This window comes from Diabrotica virgifera, chromosome 9 (assembly GCF_917563875.1).
Source record: "Diabrotica virgifera virgifera chromosome 9, PGI_DIABVI_V3a".
Classification (NCBI taxonomy): Eukaryota; Metazoa; Arthropoda; class Insecta; order Coleoptera; family Chrysomelidae; genus Diabrotica; species Diabrotica virgifera.
The window spans coordinates 210,482,703-210,495,811 of NC_065451.1; the positions used below are offsets into that span (position 1 = coordinate 210,482,703).

General features: G+C 34.3%; 1 protein-coding gene across 2 annotated transcripts in view; it reads left to right on the forward strand.

The window, feature by feature from the left end:
* The window catches only part of LOC114334818 (uncharacterized), a 905,910-nt gene that overhangs the window by 865,904 nt on the left and 26,897 nt on the right, over window positions 1-13,109 (forward strand). For both annotated transcript variants that reach the window (XM_050662384.1, XM_050662383.1), the window contains exons 6-7: window positions 8,827-9,854; window positions 11,257-11,878. In XM_050662384.1, coding sequence (XP_050518341.1) covers window positions 8,888-9,854; window positions 11,257-11,878 — 1,589 coding nt within the window. In that variant the 5' untranslated portion in view covers window positions 8,827-8,887. The remainder of the gene's footprint in view (window positions 1-8,826; window positions 9,855-11,256; window positions 11,879-13,109) is intronic.

Genomic DNA, 13,109 nt, shown 5'->3' on the forward strand with positions numbered 1-13,109 from the left:
ACATTGTGGCTTATTTTCCATTGTAAAAATTAAAATTGTAAAAATGCCACAAGAAAATAGCTTCAGAACAATATTTTGAAAAAATTTAAACTTTTCTCACATTATATTAAGCATTTATTTATATGTTCATCCCTTGTTAATTTGATGCCAAGTGTGATACCAAGATCAAGGTAAGCATACCTAATGTTTATGATCGGAACCCAGATTTTAATTATAAAAAAACTGTGCATAATCAATTGAAGACAATACTTAAAGCTCTTTTGGATGTAGTCTCTTTTCAATAATATATAGCAAAAATTATAAAAACCTCTAATAATCTATTTTTTATCAATGGATCCTATTTACATACTGGGAGCAATATCTGAACAAAGTAAATCTTTTTTTTTTTGTAAAACGCAAATCGCAAAGAAAAGCCTTCCTTGCAATCTTTAAAAACAGTTTACCGAGTTTAAAATTCTTTTGCACTCTAAACCGGTGTTAAGCAAGTAAAGGGAAAGCTCCGCTCCGGGCTCTTTCCAGATTTATGTGTAAAAATAGGTTCTTCATATATGGAAAACGAGATTTCAGTAGCGTAGACTCGTTTTTAATAAATTAATAACTCTTTGAGGGTTGAGTTTGATCTATATATCGTTTTTTGACAATATTTGTTTAGAGAATAATTGTATAGGCTTCTGCTTTAGCTTTTTCAACATATAATTTTCCATTTCCTTTCGCCGTCTTAATAATATTAAAAATTAATATTTATTGACGGAAAACTCCATTTTACAATTAAAATTAAATGACAAAATTAAACATTGAACACAAGTTAACTTACATTACTTACAATTAAACTAACGACATCAAAAAATTAAAATCAAATTAAAATAATTCACGCGAAATAGTCCTTTTAAAAGCATTTAGTGTGACTCCCATAAAGTCTATATTTGGAAACTCATTTACACTAGAAACAATTCTATTTAAAAGCATATTTTTTGCATGACGTGTATTGCACGATCTAGCGGATAGCAAGGGACATCTTCTCAAATTCCTAGCTGGAACATAAAAATCTATTCGACCCAGAATGCTAGGTGCAACAATAATACCATTTAACACCTTAAATACGAAATTAAGGTCAAAGTATCGCCTGCGATCCTCTAGACGGTGCAAATGAAACATCTGAATGACCTGACTGGAATTCAATTGCATTCCTCTAGTACCTAATCTATACCGCAGATATCTAACGAATTTATTTTGAATCGATTCAATTCGATATTTGTGATTCTCATAACTTGGACTCCAAATCACTGAACAATACTCTAGTAATGAACGAACATAACTCAAAAACAATCTCACAATTACAAACAAATTATTAAAATCATATGACATTCTGATGACTAACCCTAATGTCCGATTAGCACGCGCAATAATGGCATCATAATGGTCCACAAAGCTTAGCTTACTATCCAGTAACACACCTAAATCCTTAATTACCTGAACCCTAGATAAATCCACATCTCCTATCTTTTATTTAAAATCACTGGTGGTCTTATTACGTGAAAAAATAATATATGAGCATTTCGAAGCATTCAATCTAAGATTATTTTCCTGGCACCAATGTACTAAAGAATCCAAGTCTCTCTGCAAACCCTCACAATCAGATTCTGACCTAATGCATTTAAATATCTTTAAGTCGTCTGCAAATATCAGATATTCAGATTTAAAGTTCCTACCAATATCATTTACCAACAACAGAAAAAGCTTAGGACCCAAATGGGAACCCTGCGGAACCCCTGACACGGCTTCAAATCCATTAGAAACACATCCTGCTGATCTTACTTGCAATGTTCTTCCTTGCAAATACGAAGTAAACCAAGCTAATAAAGAACCAGTGATACCAAAGTTTCTCAGCTTTGTAATTAAGACATTATGATCTAGTAGGTCAAAGGCCTTACTGAAATCGGTGTATATAGAGTGCACCTCGTAACCCTCATCCATTGCTGTACCTATACTATCGATATACAAAAAGAGGTTAGTGAGAGTAGAACGTCCGCCTACAAATCCATGTTGGTTGTCCGTAATAATGTTCCTAAAACAATTATCCAAACTTGGCAAAACCATTTTTTCAAATACTTTAGAGCTCATTGAATACAAACTGGCCGATAATTTTTGATATCACTATGATCTCCTGCCTTGAAAATAGGACACACAAAGGAATGTTTCCATCTGTTCGGGAAAATTCCCGTCTGGAGAGATTTATTAAGAACATATACTAATGGTTCACACAAGGACACTGCACTTTCTCTTAGGAACAAATTCGGTATCAAATCAAGGCCAGCCCCTTTATTGACATTTAATGACAACAACACATTCATTAAATTGTCAAAAGTGACTTCGAGGTTACTAATTTCCACCTCCAGCTGTTGTGAGAAAATTTCATTACTCTCCAGGTTATCCAGAGATTTACCATTAAAAGTGCTGTATACAGTACCAAAATGTTTCGCAAACAACTCTGTTATTTTTTGTTTGTCATTCTCACTTTCCTCACCTAGAAACATAGAGCCAGGGAGAGCACCATGTCCGTTGGTTTTATTTTTGATGAACTTCCAAAATTCACCAGCGTTCTCATTCATTCTAATGTAGAAGATTTTAGCCTGTTGTCTCTTAACAATGTTTATAAATACTAGAAGTCGTCTAGTCTTACAGTTTTTCCCTCCTCAATGCGTTTTATAACAGCTGTTGAAATTAGTGATGTTGAAAAAGTAACTATTCGTTACAAAGTACTCATTACTCGTTACTTTGATTATTCTGATTACTTCGTTACTTCGTACCAATCGTAACAGAGCGAGTAACGACTATTGTATCTACTTTGATTACTTTAATTACTCTGATTACTTCGTACTTCGTCAAGGTCGTTATTATATCGGAATACCTATGCAAAATACCTACCAATTGAGAAATACAATTCTCGATATGATTACCGGTACTCAAATACAAAAGTAACAAAAGTAATCATAGTAATCAAATCATTTTTATCCCTTAAACAGATCGGTGAAGGTCGTTGTTATATCGGAATACCTATACAAAATACCTACCAATTGAGAAATACAATTCTCGATATGATTACCGGTACTCAAATACAAAAGTAACAAAAGTAATCATAGTAATCAAATCATTTTTATCCCTTAAACAGATCGGTGAAGGTCGTTGTTATATCGAAATACCTATACAAAATACCTACCTACTGAGAAATATGATTCTCGATATGACTACCGGTACTCAAATACAAAAGTAACAAAAGTAATCATAGTAATCAAAGTAACGAATACTGTAAATGATTACTTTATACAAAATACCTACCTACTGAGAAATACGATTCTCGATATGATTACCGGTACTCAAATACAAAAGTAACAAAAGTAATCCAGGTAATCAAAGTAACGAATACTGTAAATGATTAGGTACTTTATACAACAGTAACGATTTGTAACGAATACTCGAAAGTAGCTATAATCAACATCACTAGTTGAAATAATAGTCACCAGGACCAGACGGAATAACCAACGAGCTTCTAAAATACGGAGGAGAAAGTATAACCCTAGAGATGACAAAACTTATACAAAAACTAATATTGCACTGCAAGATACCAGACGCATGGAGAAACAGCATAATGATACCAATGTTCAAAAAAGGAGACAAAGAAGACCCCAACAATTATAGAGGTATAAATCTACTAAACACCGCACTTAAGCTAACCACAAAGTCCTAACCAACAAAATCAATAAACTAACAACTTTATCAGATGAACAACAAGGATTCAGATCCGGAAGATCCTGCGTAGACGCCGTATTTGTGCTGAGACAAATCACAGAAAAGGCCATTGAGTACAATAAACCAGCATATCTATGTTTTATAGACCTGACAAAGGCTTTCGATCGCATCCAAGTCGAAGACGTCTAACATTTACTGTATGGAAGAAACATACCAATCAATATTATACAAACCATTGAAAACATCTACTTTCATAATCGAATACAGGCAAAGATAAATGGAAAACTAACGCAGTGTATACCAGTACAAAGTGGAGTCAGACAAGGTGACTCATTAAGCCCACTGCTCTTTAATATAATAATGGACGAAATAATAGAAGCAGTACGTAAGGGTCGTGGTTACAGAATGGGGAATAAAGAAATCAAAGTATTGTGTTATGCAGACGACGCCGCATTAATCGCCGAGACAGAAGACGATCTCCAAAGATTAACACACATCTTTAATACAACAGCCAAGAAATACAATATGATAATATCAGCAGAAAAAACCAAATGTATGACAACATCTAAATACCCACTACGATGTAAAATCGAAATTGATGGGAAAATAATAAAGCAGGAAGCAAGGTTTAGATATCTGGGAATTGATATAACCAGTTACGGAGATGTTGAAGAGGAAGTACGACAACAAAGCTTAAAAGCAAGTAAAGCGGCGGGATCTCTTAATGACACAATCTGGAAGAACAAACACTTAAGACAAGACACAAAAGCAAGAATCTATAAAGCAGCAATTAGACCTATATTAACATACACGGCGGAGACAAGGCCTGACACATCTAAAACGAGACGACTACTAGAAACAACAGAGATGAAAATACTCCGACGAATATCAGGGAAAAGTCTGTTGGATAGGGAGAGGAGCGAAAACATAAGAAGATCATGCAATATAGAAGACATAAATGGATGGGTGACAAAACGGAAACAGGAGTGGAACGAACACATTAGTAGAATGGCAGAGGATAGGATAGTACGAATAGCACGAGATAAGTCACCAAATGGACGAAGAAGTATTGGCAGACCAAGAAAAAGGTGGTGCGATAACCTAAACAATTTAGGAGGATAATATTGAAGAAGAAACAGGCTTTAAAGCCTACATACAAGAAGGAAGAAGAAGAAGACTAGTTGAAATATCAACATACTTTCTTGCTATTTTGCTGACCTAAAACCAACTAATTATTTATCGAACAATAGAAGGTTGTTTAATACAATATTAACAAAGTGTTGTTTCTTTATTGTCTCTGTGTCTCTGTGATTGTTCATCTATCTCATCCTATTAGCTCCATGAGCTGATGATAGTTTAGGGTATAATAGGTACTGGCTTATGAGAATGTAAACCACCTTCATAAAAGATTCTTCTAACAAACAACTAGCAAGAACATTTGACGTTAAAGAACGATTCCGTAATGCAGAAATCTTAAAAAACGTATCACGATGATCTCTGCACCTTTTTCTGCCTGATCATGTCTGACAATACTCCGTAAGAGCATCGTGGTGGACGGTATCTTCGGGAATATTTAAATAATTTTCCATATTCGTGAAACTAAATTCCGATAGAGGGCGCTCAAAATCTCAAAGATGGACGATAACTAAAGAAAAACAATGAATTTGTCATTTGATTTCGAAGTTGTTAAACGTTGAATATTAATCATTTACACTGATTTTTTTGCCAAAGTTATCACTAATTTTTCCTACTAAGACATCTTATGGAAAAAAGAAGACTCAAATTATGTTTCATCTGTATGCATTCATTAAAATTTGATGCTAACTACTGATTTGTTTTTACCTTTTTTTCATTAACTATAAACTATCAATAATTCAAATATTTGCATCTGCAATAATCATAATTTAATGTAAGGAACTCGTACAATGCTTTCATATTAAGCTATCAATATATTTATTCAATTTCTTTATAAAGAAAAATTTTAATAAATTAAAGTTGCCATTACTTTTCATCCTGCTCGATATACACAGTCCAGCAAAAAAATCTGGTCCCCAATAATTACACAGCGTTTTAAAAATTATTAATCTATCTTACAATTTCTAATATTTAGGGGAGTGCAATTAGAACGAAAATATGTATTGTTTCGGAAAAATTCAAACAAGATTATATTTTTCTAAAACTTTTTTTGTTAGTTTATATACATGTTAAAGTAAAAAGTTCTACTCGCAGATTTGGCCGCTAATTGTTTATTAATTGTTTAAACAATAACAATGGTTTTGTATAAATGATTTTAAAAATATCGTTAAATTCATCATTTTACTTTGATCAAATATGTTTCTATTTTGTTTTTGATTATACTGAATCCGTATATGGCATTAGAATTTAAAAATTCTTATACAGAAGCTCTTATACAGTATCTCTGCGTAGCTAGGAACCACGTGCAAAACTTTTTTATTACCAATTTTACAAAAAAAAAGTTATTCTTTATAAAATGCTCTGGAAATGCTTAAAAATTTAAAACTCAACCGTCATATATCAAATTTTATCAATTTTATACGAGTTATGTCAAAAATATAAATTTCGTTAAAGAGTAAAGTACCTTCATATTCCAGAATATCAAAAAATGCTATTATGAAAAATTGTTTGAAATTAAAAACTATGTTTTAATATACAATTACAGCATTCTAATCGAAAAAAAAAAATTTTAATTTTTTCTCAAATTGCGGATACCCATCATCATTTTATTACAATTATGATAACTAGTGTATTATCAATTTTACGAAAAAAAAGTTATACGATGCAGAGTAGTTTATAAAGAATAACTTTTTTTCGTAAAACTGATAATAAATAAGTTATCAATAGGTTTCAAATTACGCAGACATACTGTATACGAACTAAAAAAAAATTATTGTTGAACATTTATTATTGTTGAAGCTTATTATTAAATGTATTTTAGGTAAGTTTTATAGAAAAAAGTTTTGATCACTTTGTATAATCATTTTTTAACTGGTAATTTTCGGTTTTTGTATTACATTTTTGTTGTCTTTCTTAATTTTCTCAAAAAGATATAGTTTATTTCATTTCTAAAGTAAAATAATTTAGTGCATTTTAAAGATTATATCCTAATCTTTAAAAAAAAACACCTATAAAACTGTAATAAATCTCTTCAAACTTAAGTAATAACGTCTTAAAATGGTGGTAATTCTGTAAAACTACGAAGATTTCAAAAATTACATTTTTTGAGACTTGGTATCATTTGAATTAAATTTTTGAGATTTTTTTTAGAGAAACATCGTTTAGTAAGATGTTTGAAAGGTAATTTGTGCAAAATTGAGAGTTTTATAAGAAAAATTGTATTAGTTACACATTTTTAAATGATTTTTAAACCAAATTCATGTAAGTCTCACTTTCCGCCCACACCATACTTATGCCCATACATTTTATTTACAACCATAAGATAGCTAAATTATTCTTCTTTCATGATCAATTTATAAAAATTTATTTGATCCATTACTTAAAGAATTACATTAAAATAACTCAACCGTGCACTTCGCCGTACGCTAGTTTACAGTGCGCCAGTGTTTGTGAGAAGGGTGACTTTAGAGTTATAAATAAAAAATTATAGAAGCTACAGATTTAATTTTAGAAAATCTTTATATAGGGTTTTTTTGTAAAATTTTCTGGATTGTTCAACGGTCAAGTGAGTTTTTTTCTACAATTTATATTTTCGGAGTTATTTAAAAAAACATCTAATTTCGCAGTTGTTTAATAAAAAATGAAGTACCCACTTCTCGAGTTGAACTTTTTGATATGTTGTTTATTAAAGATTTCTTAATGAAATTACAAAAAGTTCTATCTTGTCTGATTTTTTCCGAAGTTAAAATCTGTATGCACTCCCCTAATTGTTTTTTACTTTAGTTAATAGGTACACTACAAGTTATTTTACACTAATAGATAACAATTTTTAATTACATAAAAACTGTAAGCTAAGTAGGTGAATTTATTTTATAATAATTATTTTGGAAATTATTTTGTGGTCGGAATATTTTACATAACAACGTAGATAACAGTCGTTTAAACATTAAAAAATACTACGTTTAATACAAACAGTAAATTAAGAAAATGTGTAATTTGGCATTGGTTAGTTCACTTCATTACGTAAAGCATAATAGGAATGAATACTGAGGAACACTGCAATAGTATTTTAAGTCGAAATCATTGTTAATTACAATATAAACTGACCGCAAATATGTACGCAAGTAATGACAAAGTCAATGTTTTCCTTGAGTTGATGCTTTTGAAATTCGCCACCAGGCGTCGCCCACTTTGCGGTTCCTCGCCAATTACATATACTACAAGTACCACTACAAGTACTAGTGCTCAATACGTATATAAAACCGTAGGAATCAATTTTGTTGATCTATGCATTCATCCCCCTTTTCCTTGCAAAGAATAGGGTATAGGTATAAGTGAGAATTCGTTTGCAGAACTAAGAAATCTGTTAGATTTTTATTGTTAAATATTAATTTATTTAGAATTGGAGTCTCTTGGGTTTCGCCTCTCTTTTACTAGATGTCGCTACTGCGTCTATTTGTTAATTATTTTATTATAATTGGCATACTTGGTAGAAGGATTTGATTCCTATTCAGAGCACACTACAGGCTGATCTGAAGAAACCAAGAGGTTGAAATGGTACATAGACAGATGGTATAGGTCTCTGAGTCGTAATTAAATCTTAACTGCCTTCACCTACCTTGGTTTTTACTTACGTAATGAGTACTAGGAATCAAAATTCGTTGCATCTTTACTTAGATGAATCGAGGTGTTGTGGGATGCATATTGTAGATCCCCCATGTCTATGCATTCATCGTCATTTTTCTTGCAAATTTTAGAAGGATGAGGTACAGATATAAGTGAGTATTTGTTTTCAGACTTAAGAAATCTTAATTTTTATTTTTTAAATATTAATTTATTTAGAAAAGGAGTCTGTTGGGTTTCGCCTAACTGATAAAATTAATTTTTATTTTAAGTACTACATATATAAATATCTCCATTTCTAACAGTCCTTTTTCTTTCCAGAAAATCGGCACCGACACAACGCTCTGCGACCCTAAAATGGAGACAGAAGAAGACGAGAACGATGAAAACAAGAAAATTTAAACCCTCATTCACGATGTCAACGAGTGTCCAGCTAGCCCTACTGTTCTACTGCTACACCATACACTTAACCGAATCAGGCTGCCCACGCCTATGCGAATGCAAATGGAAGAGCGGTAAAGAATCCGTCATCTGCTTGAACGCCAACTTTTCTGCGGTACCACCTGAAATCGATGTTGGTACTCAAATACTAGACCTCACAGGGAACAACCTCACCAGCATCAAACACGAGCAGTTCAAGAAAGCTGGTCTAGTGAACCTCCAAAAGATATTCCTAGCAAACTGCCGACTAAAAACACTAGAAAGATACTCTTTCAAATACCTCATCAACCTAGTAGAGCTAGATTTGAGCAATAATTTGTTAAACAACGTTCCTTCACACACATTCGACTCAATAACTGAACTAAGGGAATTGAAGCTGAGTGGAAATCCTATCCAGAAGATCTTCAATGACGCTTTTGTCCATCTTACCCAATTGATAAGACTGGAAATATCTGAATGTAGACTAACGTTGATAGAAAGTCGAGCTTTTTCTGGTTTAGAAAAGTCTTTGGAGTCCCTGAAACTGGATAACAATAGACTGACTGAAGTACTACCTGAGTCTTTTACAAATTTACAAAACCTTCATGGCCTAGAGCTAGATGCGAACCCTTGGAATTGTTCTTGCTTTCTTAGACCACTACGAGCATGGATGCTCAAGCAAAATGTTCCTTTTGGAGTACCACCAGTGTGTCATAGTCCCAAAAGACTATACATGAAATCTTGGGATAAGTTGGATCTTGACGATTATGCTTGCGTTCCAGAGATCTTCGCTTATAACAGTAAGGCGTATGGAATTGAGGGGAAGAATATTACGATGACTTGTAGGATAACTGGCGTTCCAGAACCAAGTGTTAGATGGTTGATGAAGAATAAGGTGATTGCAAATATATCAGGAACGTCTTTTGCAGGTAATGTACAAGTTTTTATTGAATGTTAACCTTACTTACTTACTTACTTACTTACTTACTTACTTAAGCCGTCCTCTTGTACCTTACGTTGTCGAGGTAACTGGAGAAATCAGACGTCTCCCTGCCTTTCGGTCAGTAGCTAGTCTTTCTGCTTCTCTCCATCCAATATTTCTTTTTACGCAAGCCTTTCCAATATTTGCGTTCCATGTTCTTGGTGGCCTGCCTCTTCGTCGTTTGTTGTCAGATGCCGCTTTTCATATCCTCTTTACAGTTCTACCTTCACTCATTCTCGCCATATGTCCGAACTACGATAACTGTTTCGTTTCAAGTCTATCTATGGTCCTTCCAATACCGCACCTTTCACGTATGTCTTCATTTCTTATACGATCACGTCTGGTCACCCGGATACCGCACGTAAATATCGCATTCCACATGCTTAAATTTTACTACGGATGTTGTCGTTCACTGTCCACGTTTCACTACCGTAGAGTAGCACCGGCTAGTATACAGTTTGAAATACTTTCATTTTTGTTTTCAGGCTTACTTCTTTCTTCCTAATAAAATTTTTATTTAGTGCATAGTATAATTTTGTTGCACTCATTACCCTGCTGTTTATTTCTGGTTCTATATTTCTTTGCCCATTCATTGTTGATCCTAGATACTTGAAGTCGTCTACTTGTGTAATGGTCTCATTATTCAGCTTTACATTTATATTTTCTTGAGTTTTCGATATTACTAAAGCTTCTGTTTTATCAATATTTATTTTCATCCCAAATTTCTTAAAGCCTTCATTCCAAACCTTCACATTCACTTGCAAGTCTTTTTCTGATTTTGCCACAATTACCAGGTCATCGGCATATATCAACTGTGACACGTTAACTCGTTGAAGTTTATACACGCCAACCCTAGTTCTTTTTACCTTACCCCTGCATTATTTTGCAATTTTGTCCATTAGAGTGTTGAATAATAAAGGACTCAGAACACCACCTTGTCTTACACCTGTCTTTGTGTTCTTACATTATTACGTGTACATTTATATATATATACATATTACTCTTTATTGCTTAAATTAACTTCGGTTTCACATTTCTACGGTTTAATATTTCCAAGATCTTGTTACGTGGCGCCCGATCAAATGCTTTTTCCAAGTCCACAGAACAGAGAAACAACTTACTGTTATGCTCTAGGGCCTTCTACTAACAAATTCAAAAAATATCATCTTTGCACATATAATCTTGTTACATTGAAAGGTCTGAAAGTGAAAAAAATGGTACATACAACCTTGTAATATTGAGCCAGCGATATGTTCTTCAACTTTTTCTATAACTTTGTCGTTTATTATTGGCACGGTTTCTTGGGAGTGCATGACTTTATATATATGACGTTTATTTTTATTTTACAGGCAGTAAAAAGCTCTACTTGGTCCACCTCACCAACAATTCCAGCGAGCTGACCATCTTCAGCGCTGACCTCCAAGACGCTGGAACCTACATCTGCGCAGCCGAGAACAAAGCAGGAAGAGCAGAAGCCAGCGTGACTCTCTCAGTGTCCAAGAAGCAAGCGGTCGCAGGCTTCTCGCATAAGATACTCATAGTTGTGGTAGTGACTGGACTGGTGTTTGTTCTTGGTTCGTGTCTCATTTCCTTGTGTATATACGCGGTGAAAAAGAAGCAAGTGATCAAATGGCGCACTCGCCGAAAAAATCGACGGGAAGACAACTACGAAAAAATCGAGATGAACTTCAAAGTGGTCCAAATCAACGGAAACGTCAACGTGAACGTTAACCAGGAGTTGGCTGTGGTTGCTGATCGTCGCAACGGAGAGTACCGCGTGGTTTCCGGTGCCGATACGGACCAAGAAGCTGAAGAAGAAGAGGACACCAATTTGGATGGGTGTAGTGTAAATAAAAGGTTTCCGAAACTGTTGTTCAAAGACGAACAAAACAACCAGAGGTGGCATTCGTCAAAGCTTCTGGAAGACCACGACGATGTAGGTACTACCAGAAAAGCGATGCAAGAATACAGGTAGGTCAATTTATAATCATTTAACAAATAATACAAAATAGGGATTCCCATGCCATTACATTTTCCAGATAAATTTTGAAAAGGGTAGGCGAAATACAGCAACCCTGCTTTTCCTTTCGTGACCTTAAATCCCTCAGACATCCTTGATGTCTGAGGGATTTAAGGTCGTTTTATACAGACTTTGGACTGCTTTGATACGACCATGTTTATTGTTGGCTTGCTGTAGGGCGGACCATAGTTTGCTGAGGGGCACACTGTCATATGCTTTTTATAAATCTACGTACACCAGGTGAACTTCTTTATTGACGGCTGTTTTTTTCTCAATAACGTGCGTAATAGAGTACAGGTGGTCTACTGTGGACCGGCCACCTCTAAAGCCAGCTTCCTTCTCTACTTCGTAATCTCTATAGTTATTTTCTATTTTGTTCTTAATAAGTTTTCCATACATCCTACTTATTGTGCTGTTTACCGCAATTCCTTTGTATTTTTCACACTGATCATTTAAGGAGTCTTGAAATAGTTTTCTTAGCTTTTCATGGAGTTTGTCTGTACCGGCTTTCACTAATTCTGCAGGGATGTCACCAGGATCAGGGGAGTTTCCATTTTTCAGGTATTTGGTTACTCCTGATTCTGATACATCTGATTTACTTATTTGTAATGGGGATGAATTTATATGTTATATATCGTGCTATCTTTCATGTTTCTCCTCCATAATTCAAGAAAACAAAAGTTTAAAAGTTTCGCGGTGAAATACGAACAACATTGGCAACAAAAATATGTAGAGAATAAGAAACAAAGACAACAACATTGCTACGGATAGAGCCGAAATCCTTAAGGTTGTCGAATCGTTTTATCGCGAAATGTATGAGAGCACCAACGCAAGGCAAGATCAGCCCCTGCCCAAAATCACAAAGAAGGGATCAGAATTAATGCCAGAAGTAACACCATATGAAGTTAAAAAGACACTTTCAGAAATGAAAAATAATAGATAGAAACCCAGATGTTGGGTGTCTCCCTGAGTGACTGAATCCCAAACGAAGAAATACATCGTAGAACAAAAACAACGGACGCCGTCGAAAGAATCGCGTCGCTCAAGTGGAATTGGGCAGGACACGTCGCCTGATTGTCAGACAACCGATGGACAAAACGTATTGTCGAGTGGAGGCCACGAGAAGAAGCACTACGGAGTAGAGGACGACCACCAACCAGATGGGCTGACGATCTGAAGCGT